The sequence below is a fragment of the Suricata suricatta genome, chromosome 7 (assembly GCF_006229205.1).
Source record: "Suricata suricatta isolate VVHF042 chromosome 7, meerkat_22Aug2017_6uvM2_HiC, whole genome shotgun sequence".
Classification (NCBI taxonomy): domain Eukaryota; kingdom Metazoa; phylum Chordata; class Mammalia; order Carnivora; family Herpestidae; genus Suricata; species Suricata suricatta.
Window position 1 is genome coordinate 61,020,382 of NC_043706.1, and position 21,406 is coordinate 61,041,787.

Here is a 21,406-nt window from a genome sequence, read left to right on the forward strand (position 1 = left end):
ACTGAGAAATAGTGACATTATATAAACAAACGTTTCTAGTTTGGAAAGAAAAAACAAGGAGAATTCTGATGGTAGAAATATTTTAAAACCCTGAAGACATACACAAACCTGAGTTGAAGCAATTACTGATGACAAAAAGGAAACATCATTAGCATAAAAGAACTGTAATCGTGTATTGGACTTATCGTTTCACTTAGGTAGAGAACACACTGTCATTTCTACCTCCTTCATGGCTTGTAACTTGGTTACACGTAAGATGGTTGTGATTTTAAACTTTGGAATAATTTTTTCCCACCAATGTATGCTATCAAAGCCAATTAGGTTTCCAGGCTGGCCCACAAAAGCTTATGGCCTGTAAATGGAGCTAAAGTCTTTACTAACCACTAGGAGTCACTATTCGCTACACCATCTCCATGACAGAGACACTAACTCCCATCTGGAGCAGTAAGAATCCATCTCAGCCCATCCCAGGCCAGAGAGTGGGTAATTCTAAAAATAAGGATATGATGTGATTTCCAGAACTTCTTTCAATTCTGAAATGTCACCATTCTCAATTCTCGGGTCACAGCAGCAGGGCTCCAGGAGTGGACCCTGTAAGGAGTGGGCCTGGGTGTTCTCTTGGGAGCAGCGGGAAGTGGGTGCTCCTTCAGGAAAGTGGAAAAGTCGCTCTGAGCCATTTGCTAACTGTCCACTCGAACTGGCTTACAATAAGGTAGCCCTCAGCTAGTCATTCTCTTGTGTTCTCTCTTAGGCCCAACGGGGCAATTCCGTGGCCAGACAAGTGACAAATTCTATGCAGACTAGTTAGGAATGACCCGGATACGTAAGATGATCCACTTAGGAGAACCACTTGGGATGTAGAATGAGATATGGCCATTTCAGATTTAAATTGCTCTTTCTGAAAGTAATTCTAAAAAAGAATTTCAAAAATATTTGAGCCAATGGCAGTGACATCGGAATGCCATGTATTGTCTCCCAAGGTGACTACTTTGAAGGGCAGAGCTCAAGTATAAATGTTCCAAACAGCATATTTTTAAAAAATCTGTGCATTACTTTAAAGATGTACATTTAAAAAGTGAAAATTTGTGAGTTTTCCAGAAACATTTTGGCAAACCCACTCCCAAACACCAGAAGGTCAGCAAGCGCTAAAGATAGCCCCATGCTTGAGCCGTGCAACACCCGACAGATAGCCTTAATCCATGAAGACACTTTTAAATGCTGCCTGCAAAATCCTGTTCTGAGGATTTGAGGGTATGGCTTTAAAAATAACTCCAAGTTCCTACCAATTTCCATCAGATAAAAAAAAAAAGCATATGTCTCTTACACTACTTATTTCTATTTTCCTCCTGTGAAATAGAGTCCATCTCCTTTTTGTCTCCTATCAAAGGCTCAGGAAAGACAAGCTTCTGGAATAAATCTCTTGTACTCCTCCAGATTTCCTTAAAGTTCTTAAGTGGCTTAAAAGCTGAGGCCATTTCTTACAAATGTTCAGACTTACTTCCCTTAGCTGGCATTCCCTTAAGCTCTGGGGAAACACTAGTCTGCACAGCCCCCTGAACTTGTTCATAGAAGGACAGTTGTTTGGGGAACAGCAGAGCAGGGCAAGAAATGGTGGCCCCATGCTTGTCCTCCCTCACTCTTTAGTTTCTGGAAATAGGACCTGAGTTTGTGCTTTACATAGTAAAGACCGTGGCTAGCTGCAATGTTCAATGAATATTCAGAAATTATTTCCATAATTGTTACTACTCATCCTGACAAGAAAAAAAGTGTAACAATTCTACTTTCATATACAAAAGTCATGTAAATTTTGATGTAGCAAACACTTTAAACTGAAGTATGCCAATGCCCCAAATTACTTCACTGTGCATATAATTGCAGCAATCTGCCAAAGCACAAGGGACCAAATTTTTATTAAAAAAAATACCCATGATGATAAGCAATTAAGAATGTTCTAATTATAATGATTACATTGCTGGCATAGGTACATCAAAGCCAGTCGATGATCTGCTGCCGATTCAGGGTACCTGAAATTTTCCATATCATGTAGTAGTACCATAGAATATGAAAGACATATACCATCTTCTTGCATTCAGTATTTGCTTTCAGAGAGCTTAGCCCTGAAATCTAATAAATGGCTGTATATAATTATAGATAACTTTTTTGTTAAAATGGTGCTTGAATGTACAATGGGATTCTTTCCTATTTCAAAAAAAATTGTAATCTCCCAGTGCTGGCTTGGTGGAAAAATACAGAATACCATGTTCATATAATACCAGTAATCCATATGCTAAACATGAAATATTCCAAAAGTCATGAAAAAAGAATATTTGCATATCCTAGTTAAATATTTTTAAACAATACTTTACTGGAGGTCCTTGAGCTCCAACTTCTCCCTGTTCCCCCTGGTCACCTTCTTCACCCTAATAAACAACAGAAAAGCACCCCAAATGTTATTGCAGCAAATGAGCATAGATAGGTAAAGGCTCAGTCTAACTCTGCACATTTTAAATTCATTTGGCATCCCCTGAGTTATGCTACTGTACTTTCTTAAACTAGCTTATATGAATAATCCACATTACTTGTGGAACATTCAGAAAATACAGAGAAGTAAACAAATAAAGTCACCCAAGTCCCACATTTCAACTATCAATACCTGTAACATCTTAGATGCTTTCTCTAAAAAGGGGTGGGGGTGGGAGAGGAAATGACAGAGAATATGTATACATTCATGTTCCAAGTATGTGTGTGTATGTTGTGTGTGTCGGGGGGGAGGTGTACTTTTAGGAAAGTATCATGCTATGCAAACTTTTCCATAAACTACAATATTATTCAATCTTGGTTTCCTTCCTTCCTTCCTTCCTTTCTTTTGTGAGAGAGAACAGTGGAGGGGCGGAGAGAGAGTAAGAGAGAATATCTGAAGCAGGCTCCATGCGTCAGCACAAAACCTGACACAGGACTCGAACCCGTGAACAGTGAGATCATGACCTAAGCCAAAATCAAGAGTCAGATGCTTAACTGACTGAGCCATCCAGGCACCGCAACTCAAGATTTTCATTTTTAACCTTTCTTATTACAATTTTTCTGCCGTCTACAACTTTTAAGGTATTTAAATCACTTTTTCATGGCTCATACATTTGATGTCACCTACAGAAAAGCTTTCTCCACCCCAAAAATATATAAATATTCATCTGAATTTTTCTTCTAGTAATTTTGTAGTTTAATTTCTTACATTAAAATCTTTAATTGATTTAATGTAAAATATAAGGTAGAAATCTGTCACTTTCTTTTTTTCCTGGTATTTTCCTGGCCACATTCTCTAATATAATTTGTTGAATGATATCTCCAAACAGATATCTCTCCACACAGGCTGGAAAATTAACATATTTGACATACTAACTTGTTAAATATACTTGTTTTTGGATTTCCCTTTCTGCTTTTCTGATCTTTTGTATAATGTTGCCAATACTACCACATTTTAATTATTGAAATTTTATAATACATTTTAATCTCAAATAGACAGAATTCCTTTATCTTTATTTTTCATTTATAGTTACTCTTATTTTTCAGTTTTTCCTAAATGCTTACTCTTTCAGATGAACTTTAGAATTATCAAGAAGATCTTCACAAAAATACTACCTGCTTTGTATTAAGCACTAAATTAAGAAATTAATATGGAGAGAATTAGAATATTTACAATATTGAGCCTTTCTATCCTGGAACCCAGTGTATCTCCCTACTTAATCAAGTCTTTTTCTTTCTATCAGTAAAGTTTTATTCTTTTCTTCGTGTTAGTCTTGAATATTTAAGTTGTTCTAAGGTATCTTGACTCTTTGGTAACAATTGCCAATCGAATCTTCTTCCATTTTGTTTTCTAAATAATTATTGTTTTAACTTTTCGATATTAATCTTACAACCTCTGGTATACTTTAAAATGTTAGTATATTCTGAAAAGAAAGCCAACTGCTATTTCTTACAGAAAGATTACTTTATTGACTCTGAAAAAAATTATTTTTCCCTGTGACTAACGTTTTATTTTTTAGAATAAATATACTGCCCTATATTTCCTGTGGTAATGGATATCTTAAATTGTAAAATTAATCATGAGAAAAATTCTCCATTTTTAATATTATGTATATAATATTAGATAAAAACCCATTTCTGTTGTTTCTTTATTACATTTCAATTCACCCATGTACTTGCTCTATAGACTATACTTTATAGAGAGTTTCACACACGTATATACACACAGAAATATAAAAAATTGAATAGCAATATTAATATAGAAACTTTGGGCATATAATACAAAGAACTAAGTTATGCCTAAATCATTTATACTTGATGTTTGAAAGAATTAAGAGGGTATTACGTAGCAGTTTTAGTCTCATAGTTATATTCAGATTATATTCCGTAAGAACATATGATTGATGGCGAGGAGAGGCAGTTCCAATGGGAAAGCCAGCGAATTAGCTACTGGAGTGGATAATCAACACAGGCGTATAATTCAATGCTACTTATACTTCCCTACCTATCAAGACAACAGTGATTGATATGTACACAGTAAGTTTCCATTAGCAAGGTTTGGGATATTTTCCAACAGATTCCTGATAAACCTGGGAGTAACATAGTTGATTTAAATATGTCACCAGCAGATGAATAGCACACAACTAATCAATAAGCACTGCATTAAATGACAAATTTAGGAATAATAATTTATTATCATTTTGTGGAAATATTTTTGACTATTCATTTCTATATTTATCAACTAATTTTAAAATCTTCATTAATTAATTTGTAAATTCAAGGCAGAGTTGTGAATCCACTTTAAGTTTACAGCTGAGTGCATCTAATACCCTTTCAAGATTCATTCTTTAATGAGCTATTGTCATCCTATCTTCATTTGTAAATTTTCAAAGACACCACTGAGCATTGTAAGTGACATAATATGAAATAAATTAAAGGAGTTTTCAACACCTACCAATAAAATTTTGGCCAGTTATCTCACACACCAAAACAATTTTCAGGTTCCTCACTAAAATCTAAACTAAATTTGAAAGTCTGGATAACTGACGTGTATAGGTATCAAAAATACTGGTTTCTTGGGAAGAGAGGAAAAATACTCTGATTGACAGCTCTATCCTTAAATCCCATGGGATGGGGAAGTAAAAATTCCATGAAGAAAAGGGGTCACCAAAAGATGGAAGAAGGTATGCATGGCATCAAAAATAACAGAAGTCTACTGTATCTGCTTTACTACTATTACCGCATGAACACCTTTTGGTGCAATGTAATATTCTTACACACCTTTTCTTTGGTGGCTAGATAATATTCTATTATAGGGACTTGCCATACTTAATTTAGCAGTCTCTTGTGGTTGGACATTTTTTTTCCATTTCTGTGCCCCTGGCACGTAGAACAAACCCTGGCACACAGCAGAAACGTAATAAATAATTGTTGGATATTTTCTATTGTGAATTTTAAGATTTAATGGAGGAATGAGCATGCAGAAAATTTCCAAAGTACTCAGTTTTTTTCTACTTTCTCCAACCTGACATTAACCCAGCTGTTACATTCCAGATAAATAAAATGCCTTAATTACTCAGCACCTAAGCAACAAAAGACTTTAAAAATAAATAGCAAAACTGAAATAAGGAACAGAAAATGGGCTTACTTATCCTGATTATTTGAGGTTGCTCAACAGACTGATTTTAGCTAAAGAGTTCAAGGATATTAATGCCTGACAATATTAAAACTTGCCTCTCCGGCTCCTCCAAAGAAAATGACTAATTTTCTGCCTTCACCCCATTAAGTTGTAAAAAGACATAGTCTACAAAGTCTAGAAAACCCGCATGAATAAGAACAGTTTGACTTTGTAAAATATTACACAATTAACAGGGACAAAACTTTTATTATGCAGAAAGTCAAATTCTTAGACAGTAAAAAGGAATTGACATTAGTGGATTTAAAAAAAAGCAAGTAAGTCATCTTACTTTAAATTTCTGTGTTGGTTTTTCTGCAGGGCATGGCAGCCTCAATATAGGCTGTGCTGTGGATGCCATGTTTCTACCCAGACAATAACAGAAGTCCTATCACTAACTTCCAGATTACTCAACATCTAAATTCTATTGAAATGAAATCAGAAACAAATTATTTCAGAATGTAAGATGAGAAGCTATCAGCTATCAATTTCCTGTTTGCTCATGTCAGCAACCCTCGTCATAAAATTTTTCACATGTCATAAAATTTTGTTTGATGGAGTGGAGAAACCAGCTGAAAAATGTTTGACTATCAAAAGCATCAAGGGAAAAAGCTGACTGTGATTGATTTCAAAAGAAAAGCAAGGGGTAGCAACACAGGAAAGAATGGAATGTATGGTAAGTTACTGTTTTTTGTAATTGAACAACATTAGAATATTATACTTAGAATATTAATGCATCTACTGAAAACTTGTCAATCATCATTTGAAAAGGAAGGATAAAATATACTTTATTATTCCATGTAATTCCTTGTAATAAAAGTAATCACTTCCTCCTAATCACAATTTACCCACTATATATTCATTTTCCTTACCTTGTGACCTTGTCTTCCCGGTTCACCAATTTCTCCTTTAGCCCCTTTATGACCCTAAAAGTGCATAATAAATAAATTAATTGGTTAGTATAAAATAACTATACTGGGTTTGTACAGAAACTGGTCGGAAGGCTCATAAAGTGATCTTGCTTCCCTAAATCTGTGTCAGTATGCTACACAGAAAGAGGTTATGTCACAAGAAAAATGACTGTCTTAAATGACCTTAATATACCATGTGTATTACATGACTGTTGTAGATGATAAATATAAGTTTTAGTCAACAGAAAAAAAAAAAACTGGTCTAGAATAGCAAAAGCTTCTTTCCCTGGTTCAGTAACATGATTTATTACCGGCCGGTCCCTAGGTCCCTCTACCCTATCTGCCTTTCACAGGTGGGGTAAGAGCATTAAATCTTCTCCAGCATTAGTAAATTTTCCCCAAAGATGACAGTCCTGACCCAGCTCAGCTGGCCACCTCCTGCTCTCAGTGCGGCTCAGAAACCCTTCGGCCTCCTCTCTTCCCACCTCGTCCGTGGAAGCGGAGGGGAGCTCCCCGATGCACAACTTGCACCTCTTCTTGTACACAATTTTAGATGCAAAGGGAAAGCTATAAAGGGCAGTCAGTGAGAGCTACAGAGCACGAGAAGAAAATCTCCTCTCTCTTCGTCTCTGGCCACCTGTTCTAAGCATATGTGTGCCTTTGGTGGAAACATGAGGCAAATGGGAAATGAACATTCCAAAATTAAGTCATCAGCGCTTTCTCTCTCAGAGCCACGCTCGTTCCAAGAGTGTAGGTCTTTGTGAAAAATAAGATACCAATCCAGGACCAAATCTTTTGCCGTTGTGGGAACCCATTAAAACTAACCTTAGAGAAAAGCATGACTGGAAAAGCAGTGCCCTGAGGCCTTTCAGATCGTAGCACAACTCCATTTGTCTGGAATTTTCAAATTAACTTCAGACTCGTAGACTAGAGAAAATTCCGCCTAATCCCAACATTTGGTATTTTTTTATTGTTATGGAAAATTTTGAAGTAATTATGATATAGAGTGAGAGGAAATATTTTGGGGAAGTCTTTTTCTTGCCTCTTCTGCACTGTATTCCCTATCCTTTATCCCTAAAATAGTCATTATGTGTGCAATTACCCCCAATCTTCTTCCACAGAAAGCAAACTTCTCTACATCAATTTGGTGTTATGGAGCCTCTCAAGCCAATACATTGTATTGGTATTTCCTCCCTGAACAACGAAAGCTCTGTGTAATCAAACATCCACGTCTCCACAGGAGTACCTGTCAGGGGCACCAGCCGGAGTTCCTAGGACTGAAGAAGGACCACAGACTAAGCCACAGAATAAGCGAACACAGACTTGCCAAGTTCATCGGAATGCAGTCTGTCATCAGGAAGGCCAGTGCTTAGAGGAAAGGCTCTATTTTTTCTATGGATAATAGTCTTGAATATAAAATGCTGAAATTATTCTCTTACCCTCATGCCTGGTAAGCCTGGATATCCTGAGCGACCTGGAGGACAGGAATTGGGACACTGCCAAAAGGAGAGAGAGACAGGTAGGGAAAGCATAAATTAAAGTGTCCCTTTATGACAAAATGGTATTTTTTTAGGGATTCCAGCTACAGAATCCCAAAATAATTATATTCGTTGAATAACTTTAACTACCTCTCTTTTCAGTATTTCATTTACAAACTCAGAAATATTCCCAGCTCACAGAAAAGTACAGAAAATATCACAAGCTTTCCCCATGTATTCATCATCTAGATTTAATAAATGTTAATAGGTTGCCATATTTATTCCAGATTTAATTTATTAAAGAAATAAAATGTTCCCAGATAATCTAGTGTACCATGAACTGACCCTCCTCCCCCCACTAGAATAGCTGTATCTTGAGATCCATATACCCTTGTCAAATGGGGCAAAAATGCATTTTAGTACAGTTTACCAACATCATTTGAATACCAATCTATAAGTAAAACAAGTCTCTTTTAAAAAAATTTTTTTTAACATTTATTTATTTTTGAGAGACAGAGCATGAGCAGGGGAGGGCAGAGAGAGAGGGAGAGACAGAATCCGAAGCAGGCTCCAGGCTCTGAGCTGTCAGCCCAGAGCCCTAAGTGCAGCTCAAATTCAGGAACAGCGAGATCATGACCTGAGCCCAAGTCGGCCACTTAACCGACTGAGCCACCCAGGTGCCCCAAGTAAAACAAATCTCAAAGGAACTGTTTGAATTCTACCAAAATTGAGGGGTGCTCTGGGGAAAGCCAATAAGTAAAGATATTATGGAAAAACAAAACATTTCTAAACTGAAAACCAGTTACAGCGGGAGTGTATGCAAACCACCAGCCCACTAGTTCTATGGATTGCTCTGCCATCCAAGTAAAGTAAAACAAGAAATACAACGTATTCCAGCAAGGTAATTTTAAGGAGACTTCATCTGAAGATTCCATGGTCTTTGACTTAAACTGTATTTCATTCTTACCAGTGGATCTCCATCATGAAAGCCAATTGTTCCCTAAAGTAAAGAAAATACTAAAGTTAAGAATATAGTTAAATATGGAATTCAGACCTACTAATAATAGAAAGTTCATTGCACAAAAATACAATATATTTTTTCAATAAAATATAAGGAACAAAGAGCTGCATATAATATGTATGTTCCTTTTGGAGACCCCTAAATTTCAGTATATTATTTCTTTCAGGAGACGGAAGGGAAATAAAACAAGAGACAGAAAAAAATATGGGGTACTCCAAATATAAATTTAAAATATGAATTATCTCCTACTTAAACTCCTATTGTTTTAAAGAGCTTACTGTAAATCTGTTGTAAAAACTAGTTCATTTGAAAAAGTCCCTTTTATTCATCCCAGTATTGAGCATTTGAGAAATCACAAAAGTCAAAGGACTTAAAATATATGAGTAAGTCATTACCTGAGGAAACAACTTTTTAAATTATTGTTATTCCTCTACTTTTCTGTCCTAGGACGACTCATGTTCTGAATGGGTGAAAAAATTGGTAGCCATTTTGGAATTTTAGGACAATGACTCGATTAACAAGTACTTTCATTTTTGGTTCTTAGGTTTATTTAATCTCAACTTGCAGACACAGGAAAATTTAAGCTGCAAATAACTTACACTGGGTCCTGGGGGGCCAGGGGGGCCAGGCGGTCCTCTTTTCCCAGGGTCACCCTAAGTTATTGAAAATTGTTACACAGTGGTTATACACATGTCAAAATGCAGTGCATAAAACTGGTGAGGCATGAGAGAATATTACTAGAAACCCCTACAGAGCTCAGTCTTGCATACACCTGCCACTAAAATCGATGGGTGGCCCCTAATCCAATTAGCTCCACAAAACTGGAAGAATAAAGGAGCTGCAGTCTCACCAAAGTAATAAAACAAGGCAGAAGGAAGTTTGGGGTAAAAAGCAAAGCCAATTCTTTTCTATAGAATGATCGCTTTATTCTGGAAACACTACGTATTTTTCTAGTTGATTTACAGAGGAACTGAAACAGCCAACCAGATAATGGTGGCAAAAGAAGGCTTGCACCCAGCCTGAAACTATGGAATGGAAGGTTAATCTCTGCAATGCCAGGCTCTCCCTGGTACTGTTTACCCACAAGCTATTACTTGGCCGGTCACCATACTGTCTTGCAAATGAGACAGAAGATCAAAGATGGCTAAATACAAATAAGCCATTCAAATGAAAAATGGTTTCAATTCACCTTAACATCCAGAGTTTACTCCTTGGGTATGTTTTCCTTCTGAATATTCTACCATAAGAAGTCAAAAGCATCTTACAATTAATTTAATGTTAAAACCATTTCTTATTTATTCATTTGTTCAATAAATAATTGTATCAAGTAGTAAGACATATGGAGAAGCAAGAAAGAGTATATAATACATCGCTTCTAATCTCAATGCATTTACAATTATCTATCCTCCACATAGTGTCACTACTTCAACATTTTTGAAATATTAGATAGTAACATCAAGAGTTTATTACCAACAATTTCTGCTATGAAGTTCAGCTCATTATTGCCTAATGTTAAGTTCTGTTGGTTCAATTATAATTTAATGATCCTAACATAAATATACTTGGTAATAATTTTCAGCTATTCATTTTATACAGAGAGCCTAATACAAAAAATACTGGACCTTAATTCCAGCTGAGAGTCTATAAAATGGAGGTGACACCTCTTGACTTGATCACTAACTCTGAAAATTGGGAAGATAAGTTTAGCTGAAAACCTTGGAAAAAAATTAAAACCATTCTACAAAAATGAAGTAGCTTTATTATCCCTGATTCCCATCAATATTGTGAACTGGAATGAAATTCATCTGCCATTTTTTGGATTTGCAGAGGAAAGCATACAGTTAGGGCAATTGGCCTTCCTGAGTAACGTCTTCTATTAAATCAGTAATTGTCTATCAAAATGCACTTTGGTACTCACAACTGGTCCAACACGACCAAGCTCTCCAGGGAGTCCTGCTGCCCCAGGAGGACCCTGTATGTAGACATACAACGGAATATGGTTTGGACATAGAAAAGAATGAGATCTTGCCATTTACAACAATACAGATGTACCTAGTAAGTAGTATTATGTTAAATAAAATAACTCAGACAGAGAAAAACAAATACCATATAATTTCACTTATATATAGAATCTAAAAAACAAAACAAACTCTTAAATACAGAGAAAAAACTAGTGATTGCCAAAGGGAAGGTGGATGTGGGGCAGGGAGGAGGTGGTGAAATAGATCAAGGGGATTAAGAGGTACAGACTTCCAGTTATAAAACAAATAAGTCACAGAGATGGAAAGTACAGCATAGAGAACATAGTCAATGAGGTGGTAATGACATTATTTGGTGACAGATGACAAGCACACTTATTGTGGTGAGGACTGAGTAATGTACAGAACTGCTGAATCATTGTACAACTAAAACTAAGTATAATTAATATTCAATGTTAATGTTAATTAATGTTAATGAATGTTGGTTATACTTCAATTTTTTTAAAAAAAGGTAATTCTAAATAAATAAAGGGACGTGGTGACTTATGGATATTTTTCACAATATATCATGAATGTTATCAAATATGATGATTTAGAATTATGTATCTGTGTCAGTTTTGGTTTCTAATACCGCAATAACTCATTTGCCTAATTTTAATTACTTAAAATTAGTAGCAGGATAGAAGTGCTGGCATAGTAGCCACCTAAGATGTATGTAAGACACTACAGATACCACTGGGTACTGTTGGTTGGAGAGTAAGCTTGGGAGTTGAGAAACTGGCCATTGTTATAGATGGTAGAAACACACCAGGAGATGATACTTACAGGGGGCCCAGGAATACCACGGCCCTAAAAGATCAAAATAAAAAATTTTATGGTATGTGATTTAAACATAGTATAAATACAGACAGACATAATTCAGTGCAAGAACAAAGTATAAACTTTGTCAATAAATATATGATGCTCATTCTAATAAACAAAGGAGTGGATAAAGAAAAGCAAAGTTGGCTCTACTTATAAGGAAGAAGTTTGTTTCAGCATTTCAAATGTTCCTTTGATGTCTAAGCTAACCAATATTTTTTCCAAACGTTCTTATAAGAAATCAAAGTAAAGAAGTCATCCATTCTTGTCCTCAGGAGAATTTAGCCTCTCGCTCACAAAACACATCACATCCTAACAGTTTAAAGATTTTTTTTCATCATATTTTGTAAGAAATCTACATTAAAAGCAATATAGTGTAGTGCTTTATAATTTATAATGTGATGTTTGAAAATTCCCAAAACATTCAGCACAGAAAGAAAGGGGGGAAACCAGAAACCACCCCCTCTTGACAGGTAGACTACATTTCTAGACACCAAATCCAGTAGATAGTGAAAATAAAATGGTGCCACTCTTGAAATGACTTATGACAGGATCCTAACTTGACATCTGAATCTGATCTTAGAGCTAGTTATTTCATCTCCCTCTCCTTTATACTTTATATGTCTTTAGCAACACTGAACTGCATATAATCAAGGACCGACACCACATCTTATTCATCCTTCTAGCCTCCATGCCTACTACAGGGCCAAGTATATGCTAAACCCTAACTATGTGCTCGCTGAACTTCTTAAAACTGAACATAAGCTGCCTAGAATCCCTTTTTCTCTATCTTTGCTTTCCAGGTTCAATATTCCCCCATTAGGAATCCTTATTACTCCTTTCTCTCCTATACTGACCTGAGTAACTTTTATTCACAGCTATCTCTAATACCAATATTCATGTTAGCTTTTCATTCTAGATCCCCTTTTCTAAAACATCCATATATGAAGCATTTAGTAGAATCAATGTACACCCTATGATTATGATATATTATTTCTAATTATTTAGGCAACTAAAACAAACAAGAATTTCACATGAGCAGTATGTTTTAATAGTAAGTGGGGGCTCTTCCAAGGCATTTCAAGGCATTTGAAGAATTATTCCTATTTGAACATTTTAATATGTAAATCAATTTGGGAAATAAGTGTCATGCTTGAAAATACTAAAGTAAACAATAACTTATTTCATTATCATAGATCTGCATGTTTGACAAATTTCAAATTTCACAAAATTTTTTTTAAAAAAGCATCTCTCGGGGCACCTGGGTAGCTCAGTCGGTTAAGCCTCCGACTTCAGCTCAGGTCAGATCTCACTTTCGTGGGTTCGAGCCTCGTGTCAGGCTCTGTGCTGACAGCTGGCTCAGAGCCTGGAGCCTGCTTTGGATTCTGGGCCTCCTTCTCTCTCTGCCCCTCCCTCTCTCATGCTCTGTCTCTCTCTGTATAAAAAATAAATAAAACATTTAAAAAAATTTTTAAAAAAGCATCTCTCTAAAATGTTGAGCTCTGAGTAGAAAAATATAGGAGAAAGGCCAGCAAAGCTATTCACTTCTGAAAGTAGGTTTATAATGGAAAAGTTGACAGACAGTGAAATATGGCCATGAAAACAGTGCAAATAGAAAACAAAGATGAGAGATACAGATTAATGATAAGAACAAAAGAGGAATAAAGAGTAAAATGGAAAGGAAAAGCAGCCTAAGAACCAAACCCTCAATTAGATAAAAAAATAACACAAATTGTGACATTAGGCAATGCAGGCAAAGACTAGCCAGAGAATCAGGTCGGTAATTATATCTGATGGCTGACATTTCATTAGAGATAAAACCAGTTGTGAAGGAATGGTGTGATATTAAGGTCTAAATACTGCATATTTAGATTCACTATTATTATGCAAGAAATGTTTTCTAGCAAGGGGAGTAAAGGCGGAGTTGTCTATTTGGAAAAACCACCTGCAAACAGACATATATATTTATAGTGTGCATTCAAATTTCTCTAAAAATTTCTCTGCTCAGAGAATGCTTACCATAGCAGAAAAGTCATGAACTCCTTTGTGATGCATATTATGTCAAAACTGCATTTAAAAATTTCACAATGACAGAGAAAGGAGATTTTCAATTCTGTCACTTTATAATTACTTACAGGAAATCCACGAGATCCCGGAACACCAGGTTCTCCCTAAAAATAAAAATAACTTTATTGTACTTAGCTTCTTATAGCATGAATAATTAAATATGTAAATTGCATGAATTTTGAAATCATTAAAATACTCCATCTTGGTGTTTCTAATTTAATGTAATTCAACTAAAACATGATTTTAGTTGACGAGTATATTCCCATTATTAAATAACTAATCTTTCAGTTGACTGACAAACACCACAATAAAATTATGCTTCAGCATCTAACTAATACCAGCAATTAATGCCAATTAATAACTCACTCTTTGTCCTCTTGGTCCAACAGAGCCAGGGGGGCCATCAGGTCCTGCTAACCCCTACCAAAGCAAGATGATGGCAGAACTGTCACAGCATCCTTAGGCAATGCCCTAAGTGCATAATTGCATTCTGTCTATTTATTATGTACAGCATGGTAAGTTTTGTATGATGCAAATATTTACAAAGAAATACTTCCTATATTCTTACTCAAAGGTAATGTTTAACAATGAAGTCTGCCTGTTACTTTCTGTTGATAAATTTTATCATGCTCCTAGCTTCCTTCTACTTGCATTATCACTGGGTCTAGTAAATTAGTATTTTTTTGTCTCCACTTTGGAAATATGCAACATAACAATTATAGTGTTCTAATAGCTAAGTCTAATGGGACAACAGATCTTGACTCTGTCAATTACCCACATTTATGCACCTCCTTCACTTCATTTATAAAATAGAAATACTATATGTCTCTATAACTCTCTATTAATAGTGTCTTGAGAGTTAACAAAATGTTTCTTCAGTAGGAATTAAAAATACTCAATCTCATTATTGCCTTATAGCTATCTAAAGCCGTCTAGCCATCTTCCAGCGATGACAATTGCTTATTGAAGAACATTAACTTTTAAGATAAAATGTTTGATGGGGCGCCTGGGTGGATCAGTCGGTTAAGCATCCGGCTTCGGCTTAGGTCAGATCTCACGGTTCGTGGGTTCGAGCCCCGCGTCGGGCTCTGTGCTGACAGCTAGCTCAGAGCCTGGAGCCTGCTTCTGGTTCTGTGTCTCCCTCTCTCTCTGACCATCCCCTGCTCCAGCTGTCTCTCTCTGTCTCTCAAAAATAAATAAAAAGCATTAAAAAAATTTTTTTAAATAAAATGTTTGAAAGCATGCATGTTTCTACATTATCTTCCTTAGTACAAATAGGTATAATTAAGTATATATTTTCATGTGTGTCACTCGGTACATGGAATTTAAACCAATTACAGTCAAACACATTTTATATCTGTCATATTTAATACTAAAGCATATGCCCCAAACATTTCCATTTTCCTTACCAATACATTTTTTACCATCCTCAATATAAGATACATTATAAAGCATAATAACACTATGTGTACACCTGAATTTCCATATTTAGTGAAGATTCGCCTTTAAAATTTTTCCTTTACTCTTTTACACGTTTAGGTGTAATTATAATGTAATCTTGAAATATACCTTGCCAAAGATAAATATGTGTATGTGTGTCTATATAGATAGATAAAGTATATACACATATGTGCATAAACATCTCACAAAACTATTACCAAGATTTTGAAAAAGGTTCAAATGGTATTAATTGAAGGAGGGGTTTCTTGCAAATATGAAAGCCCAGCTTAAAAATGGATCAACAAAATCTTTATTTAATCTTTCATAGTTTACATAAATATCACTAAAATGTTTTCATTTCATAAATATCATTAAAATGCTTGAAAACTAGTTCACGGGCCATTTTTTACAATTCTCTACATCAATCCATTTTCTTCATAACTCCAGAGTTTAAAAAAATGAGTTGAAAATGCTAATTATAGGAAGTTTACCAAAGAACATTATTAAACACACATAAAACAATTTTTCACAGACTTTGACTTTGAATCACCTTAGTCTTTAAATACAACAAGGAACAAGCCCCAGCATCTCAGTTCCTGAGCACCGGTAGTAATGGAATGTGGCTCTTGTAGTCCAGCAAACAAAGCAAACATCCAGGAGTGCTCCCTGGAGGCACCCAGATTTACATACCTCAGAGCACAGGTGCCTAACGGAACCTCTAACTCCCCCTCACACGATTACCCTCCGAAATCAATCCCAGTCAATTCCCACACATGCAGCCAACTAACAGTCTTTGATCTGTGACTGGAATAAGTGACAAGATTGTGGGCAATACCTATTATATATGGTAGAATTCAGCTGCATGATAATAAAGCAGAACCAAGTAAACTGTTGAACAAATGGAGGCTGCTTCCAGGTTACTTCTTGTCAACATGATAAAATATGCCTATCTCTAGGAAGGTCTCTGAATTAAATTGAAAATACATTTTAGTGTCAGATGCTACAGTGAACTCTGTTATGAAATAGCTGTGTAGAAAAGCATAAGCTCCATAAGGACGAGGACTGCATGTCCATTATAATAACTCTGGCACATTCCCCCCCCCCCCCCCCCCCCCCCCCCCCCGGCATCTAACACGAACTCAATAATTGAGTACTTAACGCTTAATTTAGGTTACCCTGTTAGGTGGAAGGAAGTTACACTTATTCCTCTACATCATCTTTATTTTGGGTTCAGATCCTAACTTTCCCACTTATTAACTGTACAACCATGACAAGTTGCTTGACTGTATAGTGCCTCAGTTTCCTCATCTGCAAAATAGGCATAATATTAATATCTACCTGATATAATTTTAAAAATTAAATGATATATGCAAAATGCTGTCTTTCATGGCTTCCTCACATTTAATGTCTGACTATTTCCACTTACACTGGCCTTTCAGAGTAATTTCTTAACAACTCACTATTCTAATCCTATAACTTCTGCCAGAAATAATAGTTGTATACATCCAAAGGATGTTCTAACCTCTTTCCTATAAAAAGTGACATCAGTCAACTATACTTCCTATATTTAATTCTAATAATTCTTCTCCCTATCTTAGATGGATGCTATAAGAATAAGTAAAATACTATTTTACAAGCTCACTGACCATGTTACAGCAAATAGTGCCTATAAGATTATCTCTGTTGATTATTGATAGAACACAGTTGTCCTTTGGGTGCAGGGTTTTAACCAAGCTCTAACTTCTCCAATTTTGTGTGTGTGTGTGTGTGTGTATATACATAATTTTATATACAAATATATAATCTCCCACATTTACATTTATATCTGCAAATTTCAATTTGCAGTTATTCTTGTCAAAGAATTGACAGAGGAAAAATATTACCAGTGGCAGAAAGAACTTTCATATGAATGTTTATGAAGATAAAGTTCTATTTGGGATGATGCTGAGGCTGACTGTGCGCTGAACTTTCATGCTGCTGCTTGGCAGAGAACACCAGCCCTCAGTGGTCCTTTCTTTCTAGCATCCCAACTACTCAGCTTGTGAGACTCGAGGCATAATTCTACAAGCATAATTGCCATGAATCGTTTACATTTTCTGTTAAAAAATCCACTTCATTTAGGATAATTACCCTTTAAATCATGATCCTTCTATATTCTTCTATATTCTGTTAACCACTTGTTAACATTACCAAGAAGAACAGCTTTGCAATTAACCAAAGAGCAGAAGACAACGAGGAGGTTGGAAGCAAGGTCCCACCAGTACACTCAGGCTCATCTGACAAGAAAAGATCACTGAAGCTGTCCTAAGTATTTAGCTCCCTGTGTCCAGGGACAAACATCAAACTCTGATCTAGTTACTGATATTTCATTATTCTCAATGTGTAGTCTCAATTTAGGTAAAAGACTTATTTAAAATGTCAAATGAGCCAAAGAATAGCATAAGCCAGAACCTTATAAGTCCCCTATGGCTCCATTTCAAAATCTGGTGGAACTGTACCAATATTTACAAATAATTATAAAATATTAATTATAAATTTTTTATTACCCATTGAATTACCCATATCATTTTTCTTGGTGGTAACTCAGCTAATAATTCACTATCATTCCTTTTCTCTCAGTTTTCTCTGATTATTCATCTATTTAAGATCTTCATTTGTATCTGCAGGAGGCAAAACTATCTGGAAAGAGTGAGGTTAAAAATGAAGAAATCTAGTTTCTTTCACTATCTTAACCACTATATAAATCTTGGTCCCTGAGGACCAAGTTGTCCTCAAAATTATTCTGTTTTCTTAACTGTGAAGAATAATATTAGCCAAACTTGCCTTCCAGGTTATTATAAGATTAAAGGGAATAATGTTTGTGACTGTACTTAAGGAAGAAAGTTCTACACAGATACATATTAGTATAGTTAACTTTTTGCTTAGTATAGTTAACTTTTGTTCTAGGAAATGACTAAAATCCTGTCACACACATGGAGGTCTTACTACGGTTCTGCAGCTATAGACGAAGATGAAAACTCCTTTTAATTGTCAACCACACTGTAGTTCTAGACATCGTGAAGCACTTTCATTTGTTTACCCAAAATTTCTGTTGAAGAGCAGGAATTACTTTACAAGGTAATTGTCTTTATGACCTCATGGTAAAAGGTGAGGAAGAATTTGTAGCAGGCTGAGCATGCTACCAAAGCAGCATTAAACTGAAGCACAGAAACTCAGGCCCTCTATCACAAATCATTTCCATTCAATGCCAAGAGAAGATTTTAGGTGATTATGCTTCAACCGCTACAAAATTAACAACAATAACAACAATAACAACAATAATAATAATGTAATCGTAAATTTTCTTTTTACAAAAGGCAGGTCCAAGTTTCATAGGTATGCAGAAATAAATCCAACCCATATTGGGCTACTGATTTATTGAGTGGCCTTGTATGCATCAGACATTTTTATTATGATGTGACAGTTCCAAGTAATTTAGTGTGTCAGAAAGAGTTTGAAAGCCAACAAGTTCTATAATTTCATTTGTTTTATACAAACATTAGTTTGATATTCAGCTCCTACTATCCAAATATTAGTTCTTGGAGGATTCCAGCAATGCCATGGAGCATCCCACGGCCAAGTTCAAACTTAGGCTTTGAAATGTAAAACAAAGTCTTTCCTAAAGTACTAAATAACATAAGCAAATAGCCTCATAATGGTAACCTTTATAAAGCATATCTTAATAATCACTAAACCTAGCTTTTTTTTTCCTTCAAAATGCCTTACACTCTAGTCAAAAATTCTTGGGAATTACAATCATAGGTTTTCAGGTGCTTTCTCTGATTTAGAAAAGTCTTCGGGTTTTGGAAACAACATAAAGTAACTTGAAGGATAACTTGAGGAATGCACCACTGTATGTTCTCTGAGAACAGATATCCTTGTTTTACCTCACTTTGTATCCCAGTTTTACAGTCAGGGGCTGGCCTGTAGTAGGACCTCAATAAGTATTAATCCACCACATAGAGATGGGGAAGCCAAGAGTCCTGAAATAATGACAGTCTAAGAAAATATTATTTACTGTTAGGTGTATCCTACAACTCAGTATGAGCTTCCTCCTCAGTAGGGGGAAGTGTGGAGGTGGATAAATTGAAGAAAGGTTTCTAGTTCGCAGTTTTTAAGCAACCCTATCCCCTGTTTCGGTCAGTGACGCCAGTCAAGAAAACACGGAAAGAGGGAAAACTAATTTTGAATTTTCTGTTCTGTGTGTGTTGGCCATTTCCCTGCCCCTCCCCTTCTCCCCACATTCCCACTCAATTCAAGACATCCCCTCAAAGGTATCTTTTTTCTCTTCCTTAAGACTTTTGAGTACTCTGCACCTTCCCTGCGGGCAGGTCCTTTTCTAAATCTAGGAATTGCCCGGGGAACGGGCAGGTGCAAAGCCTACGGGCGGGGAAGCCCCCGCAGAGCCGGGTAAGACTCCTCCCCCTTCCGTAGCCCCAGTGCCGGAAGTCGGGCTGAGAGTGCCGGCGGGTGGGCGGTGAGTGCGCTCCGCTCCGGGCCTGACTCTCGGGTGTTTTCTGACCGCAGGTAATGCTAGCGCTGCAGGTTCTCCCCAGGGAGCCGCGAGGTCGCTCCACCTGCGCAGGACCCTTTGCAGAAGCTGCGCGGAGTGCAAGGCCCAGTGCTGGTCAACAGCCCTGTTTCCCCGTGGACTCCCGCAGTCTGCACCCCTCCAGCGTGTCTCTACGTCGCTCCCTCCCCCGCGCGCGCGCCCCGGGTTGCGCGCGCTCCCGTGCACCCGCGCCTACTCACGTCGGCGCCCGGAGTGCCTGGCTTGCCTGGAGCTCCTGGCTTGCCCGGTTCTCCAGCAGGACCCTAAGCAGGGAGAGGGCGAGGCAGAGAGAGAAAGATGCAAAGTTGAGACTCTTGGGACTCACGGGTCGGCAAACCACGTCTAAAGGAAGCAAAGTTAGAGCGAATATGATTAACTTACCGGGGGGCCCGGGGGACCCTTTGGACCTCGATCACCCTGGAGGGGTAGGAGAAAAGGGAAGTGCAGTCCATGAGTGGGAGGCGCTGGGGAGCCCTCTGGGAGCCTCCCGCGCGGGTTCACCGCACACATCGGGGACAGGGACAGGGTAAAGCTAAATGGTGGAGACTCTTGACCAACGGGGACAACTGAACGTGTCTACCTCATCCCTCTGAAAATCTCCAGGCTTCTAAGACCCAACCAACCCCAGCTCTCACTCTAGTCCTTTAGGTGGCTGGCCCGGTCCAAAAAAAAAAAAAAAAAAAAATCCCGTGGAGAAAGGGTAGGAAAAGGCAGTACTGAAGAAACAGAGGCGATAGAAACTTACATCGATGCCATCGATGCCCGGAACTCCAGGGGGGCCCGGTGGCCCAGGGGGACCCTGTTGGCCCGGGGGACCTCTCTGACAAAAGCAGCACACACAGGTTAATGGAGCACGTAGAGCAACAAGGAGAAACTGAATGAGATGTCCTGAGGCCCCCACCTCCACCCGGTAAGAACACTTCCCAGTGAAGGAGGGAAGTTTTGAAACCTGGTAAACAGGTATCAAATTCCCAAGCGACCTCAGGTTTCTTTGGTTTCACCAAGTTCTGAATGAGGCTTAAGATGTGGTTAGAGCAGGATGTAGGCCCCAAGGTGGGCACTGGGGTCACAGGGGCTCACCACTACAGAGCGCATTAAATTAAACCAAACAAAAGGGGGTTTTGAAGAAGGGAGGGCCTGACTCCTTTTTTTTTTTTTTTAAGGGATGCAGCAAATTCAATACCTCGATTTGATTAGCAATTGACAGTGTTTTGGCCAAAATGGAACTGCCCAGAATGGAGGTGCTCCACCTCAGGTGGATTTTGGTTTGTTTACAAAACAGGATCGGTTTGTGAATCTTTGTACTTAACTGTGAAAATCAGGGGGAAACACTGGGGAGGAGTGGGGCAAAAGAGCATTGAAA

General features: G+C 37.2%; 1 protein-coding gene across 2 annotated transcripts in view; it reads right to left on the bottom strand.

Moving 5' to 3' along the window:
• The window catches only part of COL9A1 (collagen type IX alpha 1 chain), a 78,137-nt gene that overhangs the window by 42,716 nt on the left and 14,015 nt on the right, over positions 1-21,406 (bottom strand). For both annotated transcript variants that reach the window (XM_029945508.1, XM_029945509.1), the window contains 12 exons: positions 20,789-20,863; positions 20,425-20,460; positions 20,244-20,306; positions 14,379-14,432; positions 14,081-14,116; positions 11,910-11,933; positions 11,024-11,077; positions 9,705-9,758; positions 9,052-9,084; positions 8,046-8,102; positions 6,568-6,621; positions 2,367-2,420 (listed from right to left, as the gene is read on the bottom strand). In XM_029945508.1, coding sequence (XP_029801368.1) covers positions 2,367-2,420; positions 6,568-6,621; positions 8,046-8,102; positions 9,052-9,084; positions 9,705-9,758; positions 11,024-11,077; positions 11,910-11,933; positions 14,081-14,116; positions 14,379-14,432; positions 20,244-20,306; positions 20,425-20,460; positions 20,789-20,863 — 594 coding nt within the window. The remainder of the gene's footprint in view (positions 1-2,366; positions 2,421-6,567; positions 6,622-8,045; positions 8,103-9,051; positions 9,085-9,704; positions 9,759-11,023; positions 11,078-11,909; positions 11,934-14,080; positions 14,117-14,378; positions 14,433-20,243; positions 20,307-20,424; positions 20,461-20,788; positions 20,864-21,406) is intronic.